The 25,609-nt window shown below is 42.4% G+C and overlaps 2 protein-coding genes across 6 annotated transcripts in view; one reads left to right on the top strand and one right to left on the bottom strand.

Annotated features, from left to right (window-relative positions):
- Positions 1-14,542, top strand: part of LOC128698486 (uncharacterized) — a 145,625-nt gene extending 131,083 nt beyond the window's left edge. For 3 of the 4 annotated variants that reach the window (XM_053790703.2, XM_070103975.1, XM_053790701.2), the window contains 2 exons: positions 1-32; positions 10,275-14,542. The exon at positions 1-32 is cut by the window's left edge and continues 82 nt beyond it. In XM_053790703.2, coding sequence (XP_053646678.1) covers positions 10,281-10,985 — 705 coding nt within the window. In that variant the 5' untranslated portion in view covers positions 1-32; positions 10,275-10,280 and the 3' untranslated portion in view covers positions 10,986-14,542. Of the gene's footprint in view, positions 33-9,590; positions 9,814-10,274 lie in introns of all 4 variants that reach the window. The other variant, XM_053790704.2, reaches the window with a different exon arrangement.
- Positions 1-25,609, bottom strand: part of LOC128698484 (adenylate cyclase type 2) — a 346,235-nt gene that overhangs the window by 32,371 nt on the left and 288,255 nt on the right. For both annotated transcript variants that reach the window (XM_070103973.1, XM_070103974.1), the window contains 3 exons: positions 23,759-23,891; positions 22,552-22,707; positions 21,510-21,568 (listed from right to left, as the gene is read on the bottom strand). In XM_070103973.1, coding sequence (XP_069960074.1) covers positions 21,510-21,568; positions 22,552-22,707; positions 23,759-23,891 — 348 coding nt within the window. The remainder of the gene's footprint in view (positions 1-21,509; positions 21,569-22,551; positions 22,708-23,758; positions 23,892-25,609) is intronic.

The raw sequence follows: 25,609 nt of genomic DNA, 5'->3' as shown, positions 1-25,609 counted from the left end.
GTCACTGCAACAGTAACCAACCAACACTGCTGGTGAGTTTAGCCACATAACCATTGTTAATGTTTTTTTCTGCTGTTAACACTTAGTTCAATTTAATACCTATGTTTACACTCACAACCAAGTCCTGGGAAGTGTATTTTCACGCAGATTATTCTGTAACCTCTTACCCCTCTGTTTTTATTTCCGTGGTTAAGAGGCAACACTTGTACTTTTCCAAGACCAGGTGAAATGTGTGGAGTATTGGGTTTCGGAAACCTGAAACCTCAAGAAAAGAAAATAACTTGGCTAGCAGACACCAGTGATGAAGCCACTTATTGTTTAGCTTTGAGTTACAAATAGTTTGTATGAGAGTCATGCGCGGGGCTTTACATAATGCTGTCTAGTTGTTTTTTATTCGCCGGTATTCTCCTTAATGAGTTTTATATTATAGCTCTGAAATTTCAGCCTCGGTCTACAAACGAAACTTTTGTCTTAAAATCATTATTTTCGTAGTAATTTTTGAATGGTAAATTAATATTGAGAATTATACATTAGATATATAATTATTCTTAATTTATATTTTTTTTATATATTTATAACGTTATTGCAATAAGATCACAGTAAACAGGTGATATCACAATATACAAAGCAACCATTATGAAAAATAGTGAACTTCCAAGCGTTTCGTGACTTACATAATCAAATCATGGTAATATTCTTATGATTGGGTACAGTAAATTACCTAGGCAGTCTTATTGTGAATTACTGTCCTAATTAATGAAGTATGTAAAATATATTAAGTTTTTTTTTTCCATAAAATGGCATAGCCATCCCTTGCAAGCTGTGTCTGGGGGGTTGTGGGAGGGGATGTATTGTAAATACATAATGATCAGTTTCCATACTAAGGTACGGGTTGAGGCTTGAGGCGCCACTATAGCTCCTGGTCCTGTAAAGTCAAGGCAGGTTTGAGTGGCCTTTTCTACAAGAACTAGTTTCAACTGTTTTAGCTGTGTAGTAAATAGGCTTAATTAAGTTGTATGGCAACGCATTTAATATTAAAACAGTTCTACCAGGTAACCTGGAGGTTACCTGGAGGTTATTCCGGGGATCAACGCCCCCGCGGCCCGGTCCATGACCAGGCCTCCCGATGGATCAGGGCCTGATCAACTAGGCTGTTACTGCTGGCCGCACGCAGTCCAACGTACGAGCCACAGCCCGGCTGATCCGGCACTGACTTTAGGTATCTGTCCAGCTCTCTCTTGAAGGCAGCCAGGGGTTTATTGGCAATTCCCCTAATGCTTGATGGGAGGCTGTTGAACAGTTTTGGGCCCCGGACACTTATGGTGTTTTCTCTTAGTGTACCAATGGCGCCCCTACTTCTTATTGGGGGCATTTTGCATCGCCTGCCCAGTCTTTTACTTTCGTAGGGAGTGATTTCTGTGTGCAGATTTAGGACCATTCCTTCCAAGATTTTCCAAGTGTAGATTATGATATATCTCTCCCTCCTGCGTTCCAACGAGTACAAGTCAAGTGCTTCCAAGCGTTCCCAGTAGTTAAGGTGCTTGACAGAACTTATACGTGCAGTAAAGGATCTCTGTACACTCTCTAGATCTGCGATTTCACCTGCTTTGAATGGAGATGTTAATGTACAGCAGTATTCCAGCCTAGAGAGAACAAGTGATTTGAAAAGGATCATCATGGGCTTGGCATCTCTCGTTTTGAAAGTTCTCATTATCCATCCTATCATTTTCTTTGCACGTGCGATCGTGGCACTGTTGTGATCCTTGAAAGTAAGCCTATCATGGTTATGAATAGCACTCATTGAGCTTTACATTAGTCTAATTTGGCATTGCAGGATCAGAAGTATTGTTTGGCTCTGCAATGGCAAATTAACATTTATAAATATCCTGTTTTGATAAGCTAGTTCTCGACTGGTTATCTCTCGTAAGCAATACCAGTTTCATAATTGTTCAGTTTTTTTTTTTTCACGTAGCCTAGACACCAAATTGTCGCCTTGTGTTCTAAACTTACAAATGTCAGAATTTAATACACAAATAACCGCATATAGGAGAGAGAGAGGATCTTGCGACGTTTCGGTCCGACTTGGACCATTTACAAAGTGATTTTTGTTAATGGTCTAAGTCTGACCTAAACGTCGTCGTAAACTCCTCTCTTCTATGCACTGGTTATTTGTGTATTATTCCAGTCGCGGTATTTTGCCTTTTTGTTCTTCGTCAAAATTTAATATTAGGCAAATTTGCATTTTATTTTAAATATAATGATAGTGTGTCCTAGCACGAGCTAGTTCAGGAAGAGAGCTGAAAGGTACCTAATGAATGAAACTACAGAAAGGAAGAGTGATTTCTGTTGAGCCAACATTCGTGTACCTATTATTGTCAAGTTGATCCTCTTTAATATTAATAACTGTTTATTCCTATTATGTCTCCTTTTATTGCAAATTGATTTTCACACGTTTGAGTTACTTCTCTGTTTTAACTTTTAAGGTTTGTTTAGTAAGATATTACAAGAAATAAGTAATTTTGACTTTCTTGGGGGTTATCGTAGGTTATTTACACTGATAGTTGAACTTAGGTGTACCTGTGCCTAAAAGAAACTTGGGTATTGGGAAGCTATTGTAATACTACAGTAGCAGTAACAATACGAATATTATTCAGTAAGGAAAGTTTAGAGGAAGAATGAGAGAGAGAGTCTTAGAAAAGTTTGAGTTAACCTCATTAAGCAAGTTGACAGACAGCCATGCATGCCCATGTTGCAACACCTTGACCGCCACCCTCTGCCTTTCACCCTCTTGACCCTCGCCGTTAAGGAATTGCTTGGATTTCCAGTTTGTAGACTTGGTAAGCATATTGTGCGTGGTTCGCCCCCGGGGGACCGTGAACTCGTTGCGTGGTTCCGCCCCCGGGAGACCGTGAACTCGTTGCGTGGTTCCGCCCCCGGGAGACCGTGGGCTCGTTGCGTGGCTCGCCCCGGGGGACCGTGGGCTCGTTGCGTGGTTCGCCCCGGGGGACCGTGGGCTCGTTGCGTGGTTCGCCCCGGGGGACCGTGGGCTCGTTGCGTGGTTCGCCCCGGGGGACCGTGGACTCGTTGCGTGGCTCGCCCCGGGGGACCGTGGGCTCATTGCGTGGTTCGCCCCGGGGGACCGTGGACTCGTTGCGTGGCTCGCCCCGGGGGACCGTGGACTCGTTGCGTGGCTCGCCCCGGGAGACCGTGGACTAGTTGCGTGGCTCGCCCCGGGAGACCGTGTACTCGTTGCGTGGTTCGCCCACGGGGGACCGTGGACTCGTTGCATGGCTCGCCCCGGGGGACCGTGGACTTGTTTGGTTCATCCCGGGGACGGTAAACACTTTGCATGTCCATTTCATCATAACATCTGGTATATATATCAGGCTGATGGATATGTGGGGCCAGCAGCAACAACCTGGTTGACCAGACTAGCCCCCAGATAATCCTGGCTCAGGACTGAGCTCCAGGAGTAGGAAAACTCGGAACTCGTAAAAAAAAATTATGACTCGACAAAATTAAATAAAATTATTTTTAATATAGTTTACCTGGGCATCAGAATTTACAAAGACAGACAATACATTAGTTCCCCATGACTCAAGTCTACCAGAAATATACTACAATAATATACTGGAATAACATAGATACCAAGGAAGTATGTGATGAAAATGATTTTGAAAAACAAAGAAGAATGAGACCTTGTGGCAACATTTTGGAATTTTCATTAAGGAAACGTTTCGCCAGTCAGTGGCTTCTTCAGTCTAATACAAAGAATGGTGGAAGATGAGGTAGTTTGACGTAGTCAGTCCCTCAGACTGAGGGACTGATTACCTCAGACTCCTTATCTTCCTCTTCTCTGTATTGGACTGAAGAAGCCACTGGCTGGCGAAACGTTTCCTCAAAGATTCCCAAATGTTGCACAAGTCTTTCTTCAAGCAAGCAAATACTGGGTTACCAAGCAGGGATATGCCGGGTTACCAAGCAGGGATATGCCGGGTTACCAAGCAGGGATATGCCGGGTTACCAAGCAGGGATATGCCGGGTTACCAAGCAGGGATATGCCGGGTTACCAAGCAGGGATATGCCGGGTTACCAAGCAGGGATATGCCGGGTTACCAAGCAGGGATATGCCGGGTTACCAAGCTGGGATATGCCGGGTTACCAAGCTGGGATATGCCGGGTTACCAAGCATATGGGATATGCCGGGTTACCAAGCAGGGATATGCCGGGTTACCAAGCAGGGATATGCCGGGTTACCAAGCAGGGATATGCCGGGTTACCAAGCAGGGATATGCCGGGTTACCAAGCAGGGATATGCCGGGTTACCAAGCAGGGATATGCCGGGTTACCAAGCAGGGATATGCCGGGTTACCAAGCAGGGATATGCCGGGTTACCAAGCAGGGATATGCCGGGTTACCAAGCAGGGATATGCCGGGTTACCAAGCAGGGATATGCCGGGTTACCAAGCAGGGATATGCCGGGTTACCAAGCAGGGATATGCCGGGTTACCAAGCAGGGATATGCCGGGTTACCAAGCAGGGATATGCCGGGTTACCAAGCTGGGATATGCCGGGTTACCAAGCTGGGATATGCCGGGTTACCAAGCAGGGATATGCCGGGTTACCAAGCAGGGATATGCCGGGTTACCAAGCAGGGATATGCCGGGTTACCAAGCAGGGATATACTGGGTTACCAAGCAGGGATATGCCGGGTTACCAAGCAGGGATATGCCGGGTTACCAAGCAGGGATATGCCGGGTTACCAAGCAGGGATATACTGGGTTACCAAGCAGGGATATGCCGGGTTACCAAGCAGGGATATGCTTGGTTACCAAGCAGGGATATACTGGGTTACCAAGCAGGGATATGCCGGGTTACCAAGCAGGGATATACTGGGTTACCAAGCAGGGATATGCCGGGTTACCAAGCTGGGATATGCCGGGTTACCAAGCAGGGATATGCTTGGTTACCAAGCAGGGATATGCTTGGTTACCAAGCAGGGATATGCTTGGTTACCAAGCAGGGATATACTGGGTTACCAAGCAGGGATATACTGGGTTACCAAGCAGGGATATACTGGGTTACCAAGCAGGGATATGCCGGGTTACCAAGCTGGGATATGCCGGGTTACCAAGCAGGGATATGCTTGGTTACCAAGCAGGGATATACTGGGTTACCAAGCAGGGATATACTGGGTTACCAAGCAGGGATATACTGGGTTACCAAGCAGGGATATACTGGGTTACCAAGCAAGAGTAATTGTTAATTTGTGAAGAAAATGAAATTAGCATATTAAAGTTAAAAATTAAGATCTCTTGGTTGTATCAACACGGGAAATACATTTAACAATGTTATCGCCATGATACTTGACTTCATAATCGTATGGTAATTGATTTAGCCTTTTGTTTAACACTTTGTTAACGTGAGTATTATTCCCATGTTAACTAAAGTTACATTGTGACGGAGCATATTGCAAGCCGGCTGCCGCATTGTTTATGTATAAGACGCAAGATAAGATAAGATTTCGTTCGGATTTTTAACCCCGGAGGGTTAGCCACCCAGGATAACCCAAGAAAGTCAGTGCGTCATCGAGGACTGTCTTAACTTATTTCCATTGGGGTCCTTAATCTTGTCCCCCAGGATGCGACCCACACCAGTCGACTAACACCCAGGTACCTATTTGCTGCTAGGTGAACAGGACAACAGGTGTAAGGAAACGTGTCGAAATGTTTCCACCCGCCGGGAATCGAACCCAGGACCTCCGTGTGTGAAGCGGGAGCTTTAGCCACCAGGCCACCGGGCCACGCAGGAGTTCGTATTCAGTAGTGTAGCCTAATAGGTTTAATTTATATTGAATGTTTCTTGGAGCATTATTTATTTACTTTTTTTTTTTTTTTTGCAACCAGGTTGAGAATACAAGTATAGCTGCCCTTGAAGTACTCGAGTACTTCAAATAAGATAAACCAATACCATGTTGCAATGATAACCTCGCCAAACTCCTCCCCTTCTCACCCCCTTCTCCCTTCCCCTCCTCTCCCTCCCGCCCCACGATAGCCATGCTAGACAGGAAACCATTGCTATTGTTCACCACTATGTAACTGGCACAGTAGGGTAGCAACACAGCTGATATGTCCGCATTTCAGTTACTGAAAATTACACCTAATACCCCATTCTCTATTTCTCGCCTCTCCCACTTGTCATTCCTTCCTCTATCCCTTATTTTTCCAAGCTGCTGCCGCCTGACCCCTCAAGGAAGGTTCCTTGATGTTGGTGAGGGGCTCTTGATTTAGGGAATTGGATCTGTGCTCCAGTTCCCCGAATTAAGCCTGAATGCCTTCCACATCCCCCCCCAGGCGCTGTATAATCCTCCGGGTTTAGCGCTTCCCCCTTGATTATAATAATAATAATGCTGCCGCCTGAGCTTACCTTTTCACCTTAGTCATCTTTCCGTTGTCGCGTTGCCAATTCCTTTCCCCCTGTTGCCCATTCTCCCTTCGCTCTTAGTCTCCATCTGCTTCCCCCATCCCTCCTCCACCTCGTCCCCATACCTCTTCCTCCCCCTCTCTCCCTCTACCTCGTCCCTCCCTCCTACTACCTCTTCATCTCCCCTCCACCTTACAGTTACCACTTCAACACTGCTTGCGGTATATATATAACAGTGAATATCAGTTATTATAAAAAAAAAAAACACTACCTTGCAGCCTACAGAAAAAAGGACCTTGGCATCATATTGTCAGTTATTAAAGTCAGCAGCCAGTGGATGCAGCCGTGAAAAGATCCAAACAGTCGTGCAACTAATGTGGAAAAAAAAAGAATGACCCTCATTGCATCACTGTACTGTGTGTTGAAGCTTGGAAATCCCGGCCAGGAGCGGAGGCTAGCTACCCACAATATATATATTAGAAGTGTTAAAAATGGTATAAAATACCGACAAGTTGATGATTAAGACACGTCTAACTGCTGGGTATCTTTATTGTTGAGAAGTTTCTTCAGTCCAATAGTAGGAGTAGCAGTTGACTCTGTATTTGAAGCCTACTGTGTAGGCGACACGTTTCAATAGTAAAGATACCCTTCTGTTGCACATGTCTTGCTCATAAACAGAGTATATACCAAAACAAAAGTTAGTTTTAAAGACTATCAACTGAGAAGGAGAGAGAGTTTGCCTGTAACATTTTCACCATCAGTCATGACTACTTTAATCCCTGAAAAAGGAATTAGATGAACTGAATAAAGCTAGATGTACTCTTCTCGGGCCAGTAGGCTTGCAACAATGCTCTTAAGTGGGTGTGACTTGGACCTGCCTTGCAAGGGCCAATGGGCCTACAGCAATGTTTCTTAAGTTTTTATATATCCTGGTTATTAAGTACACCACCACTATACCTGTTGCCTCTGTATTTGAAGAAGCCTGCTGTGTAGGCGAAACGTTTCGACAGTAAGATACCCAACTGTTCGACATGCGTCTTGCTCATCAACTTGTCGGGACTTTCTACCATTTTCAACACGAGGTGCAACACGGCCAGTGAGAATACTCCCGGAAAAAATTTGATTCATTTGCATCCTCGACCTTGCCAGGTTAAATATGCTTTATTACCAAGATATTCCGAGATAAATGGTATAAAATATCAACACGGTGGAAATCAACACAAATGCTGGCAATATTTCGCCAAACATAGTGGACGTTTGTGTTGATTTTTCCTAGGCATCCCGAGGATAAATCCTCTAACATCGTGATAAGCTCACAAGCTAACGGCTTATTAAATGAGGAATGATCACGACACACTGAGCATGGGGAGGGGGGGCAATATGAACACCGACCACTTGTTCAAATGTACCAAAAAAAAAAAAAAAATTGTTCAGTATTATAATGAACATCGACGATTGGCAGATACTGCCGGGAAGCATGACGCTTTGTGATAAAACTTTTAAAATTGCACAAATACCCGGTACATGGGAGGAAGAGAGAAAAGTGTATGACGACGTTTCGGTCCGATTTAGACCAGTCACATTCACACTGACTTGTGAATGGTCCAAGTTAGACCGAAACGTTGTCATAAGTTTTTCTCTCTATGTGCGGGTTATTTGCGTATTGCTCCAATCACGGTATTGTGCCTTTGTTATTTTTTGAAATTATAGCTGACAGTTTCTCCTGTTAGAACTCTATCGAGGTTTAGCCAGATCCAAACTATCTATAATGGTTTTGCTGTACATGGAGTTCCTACCATGCAGGACGCCTCTTGCCACATGGAAAAAGTGCTTTGCAAAACCCTTCTGGTAATGTTTGTAGAATTACCGAGTGTTAAGTGAAGAAACGTATGTGCAGCTAATGTGTCATGTTGGTGAATTTAGGCACATGTGCAACACTTGGGTGTCTTTTACTGAGGAAACGTTTCGCCTCAGTGGCTTCATTAGTCCCATACAAAGAATGGTGAAAATCAGGAGCTTGAGGTAACCAGTCCCTCAGCCAGGCTGAGGGACTGGTTACCCGACACCTGGGGAAAACACTAGTTTCAAAACTTGCGTTTAATAATTCTTGTAGGAGACCAACTGTTAGAGCTTCGTGCCTCAGGTCCGGGGCTTCGTGCCTCCAGGTCCGGGGCTTCGTGCCTCCAGGTCCGGGGCTTCGTGCCTCCAGGTCCGGGGCTTCGTGCCTCCAGGTCCGGGGCTTCGTGCCTCCAGGTCCGGGGCTTCGTGCCTCCAGGTCCGGGGCTTCGTGCCTCCAGGTCCGGGGCTTCGTGCCTCCAGGTCCGGGGCTTCGTGCCTCCAGGTCCGGGGCTTCGTGCCTCCCGGTCCGGGGCTTCGTGCCTCCCGGTCCGGGGCTTCGTGCCTCCCGGTCCGGGGCTTCGTGCCTCCAGGTCCGGGGCTTCGTGCCTCCAGGTCCGGGGCTTCGTGCCTCCAGGTCCGGGGCTTCGTGCCTCCAGGTCCGGGGCTTCGTGCCTCCAGGTCCGGGGCTTCGTGCCTCCCGGTCCGGGGCTTCGTGCCTCCCGGTCCGGGGCTTCGTGCCTCCAGGTCCGGGGCTTCGTGCCTCCAGGTCCGGGGCTTCGTGCCTCCAGGTCCGGGGCTTCGTGCCTCCAGGTCCGGGGCTTCGTGCCTCCCGGTCCGGGGCTTCGTGCCTCCCGGTCCGGGGCTTCGTGCCTCCAGGTCCGGGGCTTCGTGCCCACACAGACCACTATAATCTGAGCAACACATTGTATGCTAACTGGCTCCTCGAGGCCACAGGTAAACACATTGTGTACTCACAACATGTACAAACACCAAACTGGTCTACTCATGACAGCTGAGAGAAAAAGGAAGTAAACAGGTTCATTTCTGGTATTTTCCTCGTTTATTGCTACATACATCATGTATTCAACCATGCATACTCAGGGAGATCAAAGGTATAAAATACCGACGCAGTGGAAAAACACAGTTCCAGTGTAATGCGATTGCATTATACGTTGTCTATTTTCTCCACGCATACTCGTACGCTACATACACACGTACATACCTTTTGGTATGTATTAATACCCTGTGCACGTTTTTTTGTGTGTCGAAACAGAATATTAAATATGTAATATAACTTGATTCCTTGTGTCTATTTGGCATGTCATGAGATGTGGCAGTTTTGAACTGTGGTGCCGGCATGCCTCTGGCAAGACAGTGATGGAATGAGTGATGAGCTTCTTCGAGTCACCCAGCCTCGGTGGGAAACGGCCGATGTATTTAAAAAATAACCTTCAAACCTTGGCATGGGCTCAGTTTGAGACACTTGATAGGTCTGCGAGTACTTCAAAATTTTAATTTCAGTATTGGATCAGGGGATTAAAGACTAATGGTGTAAGTTTCTCTTAACTTTTATTGTTCCAGATAAAGGGTATAATGGTTGCAGATTTGAGGAGTAACTGCATGTGCAGCAGTTGGGCATCTTCATTGAAACGTTTCACCTACACAGTAGGCTTCGCTGTTGCATCTGTTGCTTCTATATTTTACTGAAGAAATAATAATGATGCCCATCTGTTCCACATGTCTTAGCTTGTCTGTATTTTATACCATGTTCAATACTGATGGAGTGCTAGTTAATGAGCCCTTGTATTTTTATTATAACGATAGTCCTTAATAGGTTTGATAATGACCCCAGTAAAGGAATAATAATGTTTGGAAGCAGCTTTACCTAATTATTTGATGCTAGAATATCGTTTCAGTTCTGTGGTAAGATTAAGTATAGTTTTTGCATAGGTATACTGTCTCTTTAATCTTTTTAATGTGAAGTATGCCTAACTAATATTTGTTTTTAACAGCAAGTTATGAGGGCCAGTGGATCAACATCTCTAAACTTGGAGACTACGACTGAGGGCAGTACTGAGGACAAGAGTGTTAGTGAGACAGAGTCATCTACTAGCACAAGGGTATGGAATCCAACTCATCAGACTGGGGCTTCGAATGTCACGCCGAGCAACAGTGATCGTCCACCACCAGCCTATCCTTGTCAAGAAGAATGCATACAGTGTGGCAAGAAAGTCCCAGACACGACTGTCAGTCATGTTACAACAAACCAACAGGTTATAGAATCAGATTCATATTGCATCTGCGAGTGCCACAAGCAAACTCTTCATAAAACAGAATCCTCCGGGCAAATCTCACAAGGACACATCCCACCAGCAGGTCCCCACTGTCTCAGTGGCTGTGGTTATTCAGGTCTTCCGTGTTACAACTGTAGTTTGCTTCAAGAACACCTACAACCACAGGGCTTGAGAACCACCGGAAACGAAGGCCCATCAAATCCAGCCCAGACATTTTCTCCGCAGATTTTTACAATTGAATTAATGGAGCATTCTTCAAGTTGTGTTCCAGGAGCAAGGTCAGTGATTCACCACCAACAGATAATTACAGAAGATAATAGTCAAGAGACGAGGAGAAGAAAAATGTGCTTCTCGATTGTGGTTTTTGTCATAGCAATTAATGTGTTCGTAGGCGTATTCAGAATGTTGATAGGCACAAGCACTTATTAATGTAATAATACCTGGCAAAATCAATTTAAAATATCTATGCAAAATGCAATAGTTTCATCATGGAATATTTTGGGTTCGAAAGATACTGTGGAAGATTAAGTTACTAGAGTACTGTATAATGTTGACATATCTTATGGACAAAACAATATAATTTTTTGCTCATGAGAACGTTTGTGTAGTCATAGGTGAGGGATCTTAGTTTCTGGAGTATTGGAGACCCTCTATCATGGCTCTCTACTTCTGGAGGTCTAGCCATGTAATAATGTACTTAAACCACTAGTTATGTGATATTTAGAAATTTTTGAGTTACATTATTGGATCTGTGCTCCAGTTCCCCGAATTAAGCCTGAATGCCTTCCACATATCCCCCCCCCAGGCGCTGTATAATCCTCCGGGTTTAGCGCTTCCCCCTTGATTATAATAATAATAATTTGAGTTACATTGCAAAAAAGAATATGAAGTTTCCGGGGTTCCATTGCAAGATGGCATATATAGCAATAGTCATTATAACTTGTGCTATTAGGTATTGGTGATGCAGAAATCTCATAAAATTTATCAATTTTTTATTGAAATCTGGGATCTGTACACCGGTAATTACTTTCATTAATTGTAAGGATGTCAGGACGGGCAGCAAATGAATGTCCAATATATCTGATCATGTCTCCTGTTTAGCTGAAATTTAATATCAACCTTTACTATCTGACTAAAATTTCGAACTTACACATTGGTTTAATCTGCCCTGTAGGCTGGAAGTTATGACAAAGGTCATTGAGGGTTGTGCTTGACCTCATCAGATCTGCATTTACATAGCAACAGCGAACGTATTCCATCCTAGGAAGTATAAACTACTGCATTTGTGATTACCTAGTGTTTTACAGAGTTAAACTTGTATCCTCTCTTCAGTATTTAGTGTATCTTAGTTACGAGTGATTGTAACACTCTTGTAGCTCATTCCATTGAGGTTCCATCCTACACAAGTGGTATGCACTGATCATTCCCAACATTAAATTATGTTGGTAAGATACAACTCCAGTGAAAATATTTTTTACTGGCAAAGTCTGTTAATTCTTGGCCTAATCGTTCCTTTAACGAGATCAAATTTGTGTAAAGATCTTGTGGGGTGATAAGTTTCACTAACAGTAACTTAAATTTTATGCCCAGGCTGAATATTCTGTAGAACTTTATATTAGGCAACCATAACGGAATGACTGGCCGACTGCCAATACATGGGGCAAAGCAGACACACTTGACAGTGTTTTGCAAAATGAGTTTTTGTGAAGTCCGGTAGAATAGAAGCAAAGTTTTGTGATGGACTCCAGCACAGTGGTGAAGAGGTGATGGAAGGTGTGGTGGTGGTGACAGATTAGCTGCAATACAACTTCGTATTTTCATTGCCTTAAAAAAGGATTCATTTATCCCCTACCGTTCCTAATACCTTATTCATCTGCAGTCCTACTTTGTTGCCTTTAATTCTTTCAGAAGTAACTCTACAACACTACTTGGTATTCTCACCAGGCTTATTAAACTATAATTCTTACATTAAAAAAACTGTTCATTTAGTAATAATCTGTGATTAGAGAATGAAGCGCAGTACAGAACTTGTGAAATAATGCCCGATGAAGGTCCCTCATGCTTATAATACTGTTTAGCATTTTAGAGCCCCTTCCCCTTTTCTCCCTTTTTGCCTAAGTAATGTGTGGGGTTAATGTCACTAAGATATTTGAAACTTTTGTTTTAGTAATTTCACGATAAAATTCTTCCTTGCTAAGGAAGAAATTGCAGAAACCATTCGAGATTGATAGAGATTTGGACACTGTCCTACATACTTTCCTATCATCCTGAGCCAAAGATTTTCATGAATCCACATCTGTGATAACTTCATTTTCACGTCTCATCCTCATTTCGCCTAACCCTTTAAGAGGAAGGTAATCTCATTTTTGGTCAGATTCAGACACATTTTGGTTGAAGATTGAATTTGTCTGTGTAGTTTCTTAATGTTTGTATTAATGTTCCAAAAATAAAATAAAAATTGTTAGATGTATAATTTCTGTAAATATTTTACTTGGTATTTTTCAAAGAATATATTAGTTGTACACTTAATTAAGAATATAAAAAAATGGCTGTGAAATCCCTTGCATCATAACATTATCTTGGCCTTGAAGATACAATGAAAAGATTAGGCATTGTGGGTAGTTGATATTAGCAGTTTTTTCTTGTATTGGCCACATTGCTGTTGGTTTAATTTTAGGCCTTAAATTATAAAGCTTATATCAAAATAGTTTAATAATTCTATCATTATAAAATTGGCAACTAGTATTGCTTATTTTTCTGAGCTGCTTCCTGCAGACTTCAAGCTTTGAGGTCCTCTCTAGTTCCTTGTCAAATGTTGAATTTACCTCATTTTAATGTCTTTAGCACATGCTCTGAGTGTTCGCTTCAGTATGTTAGTCAGATGTAGGTAATATCTATGAAATTAGTCCTTGTCAAAAACTAACTTATGCACTGTAACACTTTCCAGGAAAACTGGAGATGTGGAGGTTTTTAGTTGCTGGTTCATGTCCCACGGTGCTTAATTTTACTTACTGTATTGTACGTTTTTTTGATGCTGAAATTAGCAGTGCTTCTCTCTTTGAAACTATGGTCTTTGTGTAGTAAGTGCTGCAACCACTGGAAACTCTATAAAATAAATTTAAGTGACTACGTACTGAAGAGGGGACACGGTTAACTCTCGTTGCTTCAGAAAGTTCATCAGATACTTCATAGATTACTTTGTGGCATATTGAACTTTTAAGCTTCTAATTTATTTTTTCCTAATCTCAAAGCCTCCAGCAAGCTTGTGTGAAATGGTTAGATCAGAGTGGAGGTAAGTGGTTATTTTGTGACATGTGAACAGGGTAAGTTTCACGAAGGGATTCGGGGAAGCCAGTTACCCTGACTAGTGCTAGAAGTGGGCAATGTCTGCACTCGGAAGACAGCGAGGATGTTTCAGTCGGAGGGTCAACCGAGTTGCGATGTCAGCACACTTGTCGACAGAACTAAAATAAATGGTTAATAAGTTTTCTTCAGGTCGCTCTGCCTTAAAGGGAGACGACCGTTGAAGTGAAGACAAATGATAAAACTTCTCTTCCCAGTCTAGATAACGAAATTGAGCACAATACTTTTTCCTGTGATATTTTTTGGAGGCGCTGCAAATTCTTGTTAATACGTCAAGCTTGTCAAGGGGATATCAGAGGCACAATATTTGACGAGTCAAAATGGATATAAAACACTTGGACAATTTGTAACGGGATATATACTCGGAAAGGTATATTTCTCAGTATACATTCTGAGTTTACTCTAATCATTATTTTAGGGATAAAAGTATTCTTGTATGGTGATTAAAAAGTTACCTGCAGTCTTAATGACTGTAGTTAGTAAGCATCAGATTCCATTAACTATTGTAACACTAGCACATGAGTTTGGCAGTTCTTCACTCGTATTGGTTCCATTGTGGTAAAGGACCATTTTCTTGTTCAGGACATAAGGACTGATGGTTCCTTCAATAAATCTAAACTGGACTAGTGTGTCATTTTTCCACAGGTTGGTGTCACCATTGGTTACATCGTACACCAAATCCAGGAAAATAATGTCTGGCGTAGTAGCTTTGTGGCTAAAACAAAACTGATGGCGGTATTGTTTCTGAACCAAGATTTTATTTGAAGCAGAGTTGTGGCTTGAACGAGTGTATGACCCTTGTGGGTTTAGTGCCTAGTTCTGATTGTTATATTGTTATTTTGAGCGATGGTTAAAGGGTAGAATTGGTATCAATACAGCGTAGTCGGTAGTAGACAGAATGGAGCCGAAAGTGCTCCCTAAGCTACCTCAGGGAAAAAATTACTTACAGAATGGTTCCCATTTTTTTTTACGTGTACCATTGTGAAAGTAGGTAGGTGGCTGCACTGTCAAAGATGTCCTATGCACAAAGGCATGGCAGTACCTGCTCATATTTCAGTGTTTGTCTGGCCATGCCAGCAGGTGGTGGGAAGTCGTTAGCCTCGTTACTTCAAAGTATTGGAGAATTTTTCCCCCTGTCTGTTAACGCAGACAGGGGGGCAGACTCAACATTCACTCCGCTGGTAGAATCCAGAGTGCAGGTGAGCGAAAAAAATTGAAGGCAACACAGTTGAGTTACTGAGGTTAACAACGAGCTTAGATAAAATTTCCCGGAGGATGCTGAAACAAAAGCATCTGGCCAAGGAAACCAGCAACACCAGCATTTTAATTAAAATACCCCTAATGCAGAAGCACTATTTATACAAGAAAGATTACAAATCAGTTGTCATTGAAATTTAACTCTACTGAGGATTCGACTGCAGTGTGACTCCAGCAGTTTTTTCGAGATTGCCGAGATATTCTTATACATCACAAGCATCACCTCCATGGCTGGTTCGACCCTCGATGAAATAAAACAGGATACATAAATTAATGACTATAGGCTGTAAGGAGGCGGAAGTGGAAGTAGATTAGAGGATAAGATAGATTAGTTAGGATTTTTAACCCGAGGTAGGGAGGGTTAGCCACCCCAGGACTGTATGACCCTTGTGAGTTTTGATTGTAATAATACTAGCCACTCCGGATAACACAAAGTCAGTGCGTCATCAAGTATTGTCCTGGTTTCTATTGGGGTCACTAATATGAACTACTGCAGTTGTTGGGTAGACAGGAGGGGAAAATACTCGTGATCTTACCACAGTGACGTTCGGTGAAATTGTGTACAAGACAAGAGCGGCAAGTGAGACTTGTATATTTAACATGGTTCAGCGTTCCTACACATGAATAACATTATATATATAGGTATAAAATAATTCTAACTTGGTGCATCCCGTTGCCCTGAAAAAAAAGCGAGGAGTTAGGCCTGTTGACATGGGCGACACTTCTTTGCTAAGTTGCTGTGGGAAGTACTATCACAAACAAATTTTTTTAAAGGGGTGGCCAGGTAAGCCAGTGGAAGGCCTCAGTCAGATGACCAAAATTATCAGGAGACACTTGACCTATTTCCTGACAAACCTTACCTAACCAGACACAATTCTTAAAAAAAAAAAAACTAGGGTTGGGTATCCTTGGAAGCAGCACAGTAGAGGTTGGTGCATCACGGTTATGTATCTATAACCTGTCTGATGCTAATGTAGTATTAGAATTAAAAGACTGCATTTGATCTATCGAAAGAGGCGCGGTATTAACAGCCGAACCGTGGAACTGGTGGGTCTTGCACCTAGGGAAAGTGATTCTTAAAACTCGCAGGCCAGTGTGAGAGCTTGAGGTCTCGCCGTGCGTTCATACCCAACTTGTTTCCTGGTTTGTTTACAATCGTGCTATTACGATTTCCTGACCCCTCAAGGAAGGTTCCTTGATGTTGGTGAGGGGCTCTTGATTTAGGGAATTGGATCTGTGCTCCAGTTCCCCGAATTAAGCCTGAATGCCTTCCACATCCCCCCCCCCAGGCGCTGTATAATCCTCCGGGTTTAGCGCTTCCCCCTTGATTATAATAATAATAATACGATTTCCTGAGTCATGATTAACAGCCATTTCATCACTTACCCTGGTCTATCCCCTCTAGGGAGGCCCTTTAATTCCAGCGAGGGGCTCTTAATCCAAGTCCACTGCCCCGCTGCACTCCATGACCTAATAATCATCCCTCTCCCCCTTTCTACCCGGCGGCGCTGTATGACTCTTGTAGGTTTAGCGCTTCTTTATTATAATCTTAATCCAAGCAATTGGACGTTCCCTCGCCTTCCTTGGATCGAACCTGAATGCCTCCCAGGTACTATGATACCAATGGGATTAGTGCTTCCCCATAATCTACGCTTGTAGTTTCAGCTTAACACAACAAGGCAGAGGCAGGTCTGATGTATCAAGAATGATAGTGAAGGTCAGTCAGCACTCCTGGCAATACACACAATATATAAAGCACAGGAAAATCAAAGATGGAATTAGCAGCAAAAGAAGACTAATAAAACGATAGAAGTAAATACTATCATACCAAGCTGAAAATAAACATCAGGTAAAAATCACATTAAAATATCAAGAAGACTAAAAGTTGAGAGATCCCTGCAGGCACCCTGGTAATAAAAAAAATGACCAGAAATAATCGAGTCACGGTCCGGTGAGTGTGCTCTTTTGTTTGGGACCATGACTTCGTCGAAGCATAGTCAGCAAGGAGTTCTCGGTTGCTACTGCGCAGTAGCTGGAGAAACCACTTGTTAGATTGATCAGAGACGTAAACTTCTGATTACTGAATGATGGGGCTGGTAGGCACAAAGGAGGTTCTGTTAGCAGAACTTGGTAGGTAAGGCAGGGACAGGCCATGGAACTTCCTTAATACATCCTGTTTCGCGCCCCGTGATTATAATAATCTATTTCGCAATCACCTTAGCCAACCTGGGGGCATTTATTAGACTCGGAAGTGATTTAAATAATGTAACAGGAAAAATATTGTGCTCAATTCAATTATGAAGGTTGTTGAATTGTAGGTACAAGACATGTGGGAACCGATTCGTAAATGTCTTATCATAGTACAAGTGTCTTATCCACAACTTATCACAGTTCAGCCAGGTTTTGTAGTTTTCTTCTTAGTCATGTAAGGGTTATAACGTATATTTTTACAAATTCAGTACTTTGGCGTATCGAATATGTTGTGTCCACTTGTCAAACTGGAGACTTGCACCAGAAGTTGAACAACTTTAAACATTATCACTTCTATCAGACACTGCATCATTATGGGATCTTGATACAAAAAATTCTTCAAAACTTGTCTCATCTTTGGATGAAAACCTACTTAGACTAGCGGATGGTACCACTATGACCCCTCCTCCTCCTACTTCGCCTCACCTGACTACATTATATAAGCCACATCTACGGCCCTATGCTCTACATTCTACAAGATTGACGGACTAAACACATCGACTCCAGGCTGGGAACTGATTGCCTAAAACTCCTCTCCTTACACTTTTCTGCTTTGTATTGGACTGATGAAGCCACTGTGTGGCGAAACGTTTCCTCAACAAAGATTCCCATATGTTGCGTAAGTGTCTCAATCTTCAATAAGCTTCGTGTTTCAACACTTGTCAGTCATTTATTATGACGTTTAATATTGTAACCTGAATATTTCCATGAATGAGACCCTTTCTTTTTTCAATGCCTATCTTGACTACCAGCGCTGTATAGCCCTTGTGGCTTAGAGCTTCTTTTTGATTATAATAATAATAACTATCTTTAACTTATGCGTTTGATCGCATATCTAAACCATATACTTGTATCTAAAAGTACAAGTTGTCGTATTAGATAATCCATTCTAAGAACTTTAGTGGCACCGCAGCATTCATAGTGGATCCTTTTGCCCTGGCTTGATCTCATTATCTAACTCCCCGTGTGGTCTTCTTCCCTTACTGATAAACGAACCTAACTAAGCTTAAATAACATAAATTCCCTGAACAATAATGACACAATTTGCGAGGACTGGTTGCGTGTGTATAACGTGGAATGTTATTGTATTATAACATCGGCTGGCACCAAGGTAGAGCAATCAATAATAAAAGAAATATTTACCATCATAGGTTCTCTACACATATGCTGCTATGTATGATAATTCTATGTAACTGTATTTGAGTATACCTGAATAAACTTACTTATTGATTCAGTGTGTGTATCTTTCTGGCAACACCGTTGTGACAGTTCAGGTGACATTCCTAGCTGTAACAATACAGAAATAACCCGCATATAGTACTTATGACGACGTTTCGGTCCTACTTGGACCATTGACTAGTTGCGCTTGTGTGTGGTAAGTTAATGGTCTAAGTTGGACCGAAACGTTGTCATACCTTCTGTATGGAGGTTATTTGTGTATTGTCCTAATCACGGTATTATGCCCTTTTATTCTTTCTAACTGTAACGTCACGGTTTCTTCAGAATTCAAGCACTATACTTCTTTTTCCTAGTAATTCTACTTGACTGGTTTCCAAGAATCATTCCAATAAATTACGCTGCTCACCAGCAGCAGCAGCAGCAGCAACACGTCAGGTAACTAACAACCTGAGAGTTCCCACTCGCCCTCATCTACCAGTCTCGCACTCCTGGATATATTAGCCTGTTGTGAGTCCACTCCTGGATATATTAGCCTGTCGTGAGTCCACTCGTGGATATATTAGTCTGTTGTGAGTTCACTCGTGGATATATTAGCCTGTTGTGAGTACACTCCTGGATATATTAGCCTGTTGTGAGTCCACTCCTGGATATATTAGCCTGTTGTGAGTCCACTCCTGGATATATTAGCCTGTTGTGAGTCCACTCCTGGATATATTAGCCTGTTGTGAGTCCACTCCTGGATATATTAACCTGTTGTAAGTGCACTCCTGGATATATTAGCCTGTTGTGAGTCCACTCCTGGATATATTAACCTGTTGTAAGTCCACTCCTGGATATATTAGCCAGTTGTGAGTAAGGTTATATAATGCCAGCACCTTCCCAGTGTTAAACCTTGACGGTAAAAATGACTGTACACTGTAACTTAGCTTTCAAATGTTAATGTACTCTTATGATATTGTAATGGACATACACCATTAGTAGCCGAGTTTATTTTTAAGTTTGAAGTCTTTGTAGTGAAATTCCTGACTAACATATTGGTTTATGATGGAGAGTAAGGTATCTAATTTCGATTATTTATTGTTGAATTCTAAATTGACATTAGGACAGGTAGGAAAAATGGCAGCCATTTTGTTCCCCGCATGACGGGTCATGTCGAACATGTTCAAACTCATAGTTTAACGTTCGGATCATGAGCTTAGCATGTACAATGCAAAATTTAGAACAGTCAGTGACCTTAAAAATCTTGTATACATAAAGTACATCAGTAAGTAATGTAGATTATTTAAAAAAGTTATTTAGGAACTACGAAAACTCCTGTTACAGGTAATTTAGGCTCCATTAACCCTTGTTATATATCTAAATTAAGAACCATGAAGCTCATGTTGTATATAAACACGGGTAGAAAATTAGGCTTCATTACTGGGGTGTCGTACTGAGGCTTTAAGAATGTTATTGTGTCTCACGCTGAAACATTTGCAAACTCTTGTTTAAGCTGCGCAGCGCTGCATGACCCCGGTGGTTTAGCGCTTAGTTTTGATGATAATGATTAAGCTGCGTTTTAAAACATTTAGAGCAGTTTCCTTGCATGAAAGGTAGACACTGAGCCGGCACTTGGTAAGCCAGACATGTAGACAAGAGCAAGTCTTAAGACATTTATTTCATTGAGTTAGAGCTTTATCATACTCTCTAGAGTGTAATGTTTTTAATAAAGTCTTGTAAGACAGCATCACAAGAGTATCTTGTATCTTGGTTGATGTTGAGTTGGACGTAATCATTTAAGAGGCGCCTGAGTTTCCATCTCTCCTAATATCATATTTATTTTTTCTACTGTAATCGTATCATTACGATTTCGTGAGTCATAATCTACCTTGTCCATAATTACTATCACATTTGCTGTGTCTGTTTCGTAAGGTGAAGTCCAGGATCTTTCCTTAATTCATGGTATAACTTAACAAATCTTTGATGACAGTTGTGTTGCAGAGGTGTGAGCTTTGCTCAGGTAGATTTTAAGGGAAAAATAACGTTATTAGAAGACAGGGGAACTGACGTGCCTAGTGGCTAACGCGACGGGCTGGAGTTTTGAGACTCTATGACCGCGGGTTCAATCCCGGCCGGGGGTATGGTTTATTTGCAATCGTGTCATTACGATTTCTTGAGTCGAGTCGAGTGACGTGCCTCTTAAAGGCCCACCAATGGTAAACTTTTTATTTGGGTCGATGTTCCTGCAACATAGTGACTTGAAGGTATCACCATCGTTCATTCAATAGGTTTTTTGTAAGTATTGCATGCTGGCATAAATTTAAATGACCTTCCAACTGCAGCATCACCACCACATCCCTTGTAATGCAATGTACACATCTGAGAGAGAAATCATATAGGTTAACTTTTTTCATAACCTGAAACAGATGGTTTAGTTCCTTTACGAGGAGTTATTGATAAGGAATTATGTATTCTGTATATCCATTTTCCTGGATTCTCCCAAATGTTTAAGGTGCTTCAGGTGGGAAGTTTTGGACTCCCTCGACGTAATCTGTGATAATACATTTAACACTAAGTTTACAATATAACCAAAGATACGTGATAAGAGTAAGGTGCTCCAAGCTGCATTCAGACCTTTCAGTTAGGTTTGAAGCCTATCTACGACACTGTGGTCATTAAAACCAGAGTTGACCTGTACATTGACATCAAGACTAATTAAAATATACTGAGGTCAACTGTGTGTGTGTACACTGAGATATACACATCTCTGGGTACATATTCTCAAAAAACAGCGCTCTCTGACCCCTGTGGGTTTGGAGCTTAATTTGATTATAATAATGATTATAATAATACCTTTTAGAAAGGGATAAAATGCTCTTGATCCAATAAATCACAGCTACTCTATGGGAACAGAGGCTAACTTACCTACAGTCGCAGAGGACAGAGCCGGGGGGCAGGAGACTTGACTCTATCAGCGCTACGCTCTGTAAAACCAAAAATACAGCTGTAGCTCTATTTAAATTCCATGGCATACTGTAGACTACTCTGCATTTATTAAAAGTAGAGTACTGTAGAGTCTACAAAATCATTTCTTAGTAAAATCAGACTACCTCCATACGCTCTAAATTTCAAATTTACGTTAGATTGTGTTGCAGTTGAAGCCCAGCACTGTAAGACCCATGTAGGTTTAGAGCTTAGTTATGACTGCAATAATGCACTTGAAGCAGCGCTAAACCCATGTGGGTCATTCAGGGAGGGAAGGCTCGATCCAGCGTCCTTTCATCCAAGTCGAGGAAGAACGAGGCTGTGTCTAACGCGGAGCTCACGACGGTGGGACAGACAGGGAACTGGAAACACTGGGTGTAAGAACAAGCATTTGACTGGGACAACGTTGCGCTGTTTAGAGCTTTTATCATGCCTTAATATAACTCCTCAGTTAAGTATACCTAAGGCTCTACACAGCTCTATCATGATAAAGCTCCTCACAGTTAAGTATACCTAAGGCTCTACACAGCTCTATCATGATAAAGCTCCTCACAGTTAAGTATACCTAAGGCTCTACACAGACAATACACAATGTTCTTAATAACTATGGGTTTCGTTTTAATTGCTGGTGAGGGGCTCTTGATCTAGGGAATTGGATCTGTGCTCTAGTTCCCTGAATTGAGCCTGAATGCCTTCCATGTCCCCCCCACATGCACTGTATAATCCTGTGGGTTTAGCGCTCCCCCATGATCATATAATTGGTTTTAATTATAATCTGAATAACCATGAGCTGTCATGCCCTATAAAAAATTATATTGAAATATGTGTGTATTGTATATATATATATATATATATATATATATATATATATATATATATATATAAAGGTGTAAACGGAGCAAGAGGTCTCTCTGAGAGCTTGTTTATGAACCTGTGTGTTGGTCACAGTTCTTCAGTGTTCAGCTGATAAACACAGACTCACTGTAAGACGGATGTTCTTGGCTAGTGTTGTCTCTGCCAGGGAGGCGAAGGGCTTGTCAGCGCCCCAACACTCCACATATTTGGTCATCTTTGTGGCGGTCTTGAGACGAGGGCGATCTTCACCCACACCAACAGCACCTCCGTCACCCTCGTCTTCCTAAGGGAGAGAGAGAGAGAGAAGTATTCTTAAAGGAGAATAGGCACAATACACGAATAACTTATGACGACGTTTTGGTCCAAAATCTGTCCGAAACGTCGTTATAAGTAGTTTCTCCTATGTTCGGGTTATTTGTGTATTGTTCCAGCCACGGTATTGTGCCTTTTAATTCTTTATAGGCACAATATCATGGCTGCAACATTTCACAATTAACCCACAATAACGTGGCAACAATAATTTACAACCCACAATACTCTAGCTGCAGTAATTCACAACTAACCTACAATACCGTGCTTGGAACAATTCACAACTAACCTACAATACCGTGCTTGGAACAATTCACAACTAACCTACAATACCGTGCTTGGAACAATTCACAACTAACCTACAATACCGTGCTTGGAACAATTCACAACTAACCTACAATACCGTGCTTGGAACAATTCACAACTAACCTACAATACCGTGCTTGGAACAATTCACAACTAACCTACAATACCGTGGTTGTAACTAACCCACACAAGTATATTTAAGAAGACGTTTAAGTCCTCAGGATTACTTGTGAATTGATTATATTCACTAATACGTGGGAATTATGGAAGATGGTTTAGCACCTGTGTTAACTGTTAGTTAGGTGAAGATGAATGGTTTGTTCTGTAAGGAATCAGGGCTCAAAGAGCAAGTAACTTTTAAGAGTAGGAACCAACCTTGACTTAGGGAAAGGACCCACCTTGATCTGGGGTAAGGTCTACTACGGCTACAACTCCATTACTGTTACTACTATTGCTTCCCTTCACTCCGCTTTCTACCTCTTGTACCACTAAAATTACTCCCCCTACTTTCTACTCCTACTACTACTACTACTACTGCTTCCACTACCCGCTTTACCATTACTTTTTCCTCCTCTCGTGTTCCCGTCCCTGTCCCCTCCCCTCACCTATATATACTGGCTCTCTCACTCTTTTGTGTTAGTGTGACTTTGTACATGATCCGAGATGGACTTATACGTCGTTGTGAGCTTCTGTGTGTGGGTTACTTGTGTATCACCCACCTTGCTTGCGACGACCAGGAAGGTGTCGACCTTGTGATCTGCCAAGTACTGGTCCCTCAGGTAGCCCTGGCCTGGCTCCACCTGGAACTTGTCATCCAGCTGGTTGAGAGTCGCCCTGGTGATGTGCACCCTCCTGTTACAGATGGTTACGCTGTTACTATGTTTGACACAGTGCTACCCAGTTATAGGAGTTCTTACAGTTATATAACCTGCAGTTATAGTGAGTTACGCATCGATGGTTAATGTGGTTTGAAGTCTGTCTACTACACGAGGGTCATTAAGGTTGCATGTCACCTGTTCAACACCAGTCGAGAATACTTTAGCACCTGAAACAGTGATTAAACTCATCTGTGTATAAAGTGAGACACTTCTCGGTGTATAGTGAGAGACATACACCTCTCCGTGTACAAACACTGAGAGACATACTCCTGGGTATACAAACACTGAGAGACATACTCCTGGGTATACAAACACTGAGAGACATACACCTGGGTGTACAAACACTGAGAGACATACACCTGGGTATACAAACACTGAGAGACATACACCTGGGTATACAAACACTGAGAGACATACACCTGGGTATACAAACACTGAGAGACATACACCTGGGTATACAAACACTGAGAGACATACACCTGGGTGTACAAACACTGAGAGACATACACCTGGGTATACAAACACTGAGAGACATACACCTGGGTATACAAATACTGAGACATACACCTGGGTATACAAACACTGAGAAACATACACCTGGGTATACAAACACAGAGACATACACCTGGGTATACAAACACTGAGAGACATACACCTGGGTATACAAACACTGAGACATACACCTGGGTATACAAACACTGAGAGACATACACCTGGGTATACAGAAACTGAGACATACACCTGGGTATACAAACACTGAGACATACACCTGGGTATACAAACACTGGGAGACATACACCTGGGTATACAGACACTGAGACATACACCTGGGTATACAAACACTGAGAGACATACACCTGGGTATACAAACACTGAGAGACATACACTTGGGTATACAAACACTGAGAGACATACACCTGGGTATACAAACACTGAGAGACATACACCTGGGTATACAAACACTGAGAGACATACACCTGGGTATACAAACACTGAGAAACATACTCCTGGGTATACAAACACTGAAAGACATACACCTGAGTGTACAAACACTGAGAGACATACACCTGGGTATACAAACACTGAGAGACATACACCTGGGTATACAAACACTGAGAAACATACTCCTGGGTATACAAACACTGAAAGACATACACCTGGGTATACAAACACTGAGAGACATACACCTGGGTATACAAACACTGAGAAACATACTCCTGGGTATACAAACACTGAAAGACATACACCTGGGTATACAAACACTGAGAGACATACACCTGAGTGTACAAACACTGAGAGACATACACCTGGGTATACAAACACTGAGAGACATACACCTGGGTATACAAACACTGAGAGACATACACCTGGGTATACAAACACTGAGAGACATACACCTGGGTATACAAACACTGAGAGACATACACCTGGGTATACAAACACTGAGAGACATACACCTGGGTATACAAACACTGAGAGACATACACCTGGGTATACAAACACTGAGAGACATACACCTGGGTACACAAACACTGAGAGACATACACCTGGGTATACAAACACTGAGAGACATACACCTGGGTATACAAACACAGAGACATACACCTGGGTATACAAACACTGAGAGACATACACCTGGGTATACAAACACTGAGAGACATACACCTGGGTATACAAACACTGAGAGACATA

Source organism: Cherax quadricarinatus, chromosome 88 (genome assembly GCF_038502225.1).
Source record: "Cherax quadricarinatus isolate ZL_2023a chromosome 88, ASM3850222v1, whole genome shotgun sequence".
Lineage (NCBI taxonomy): Eukaryota > Metazoa > Arthropoda > Malacostraca > Decapoda > Parastacidae > Cherax > Cherax quadricarinatus.
The sequence above is the reverse complement of the archived record's forward strand: the minus strand, read 5'-3'. Positions and strand labels throughout refer to the sequence as shown.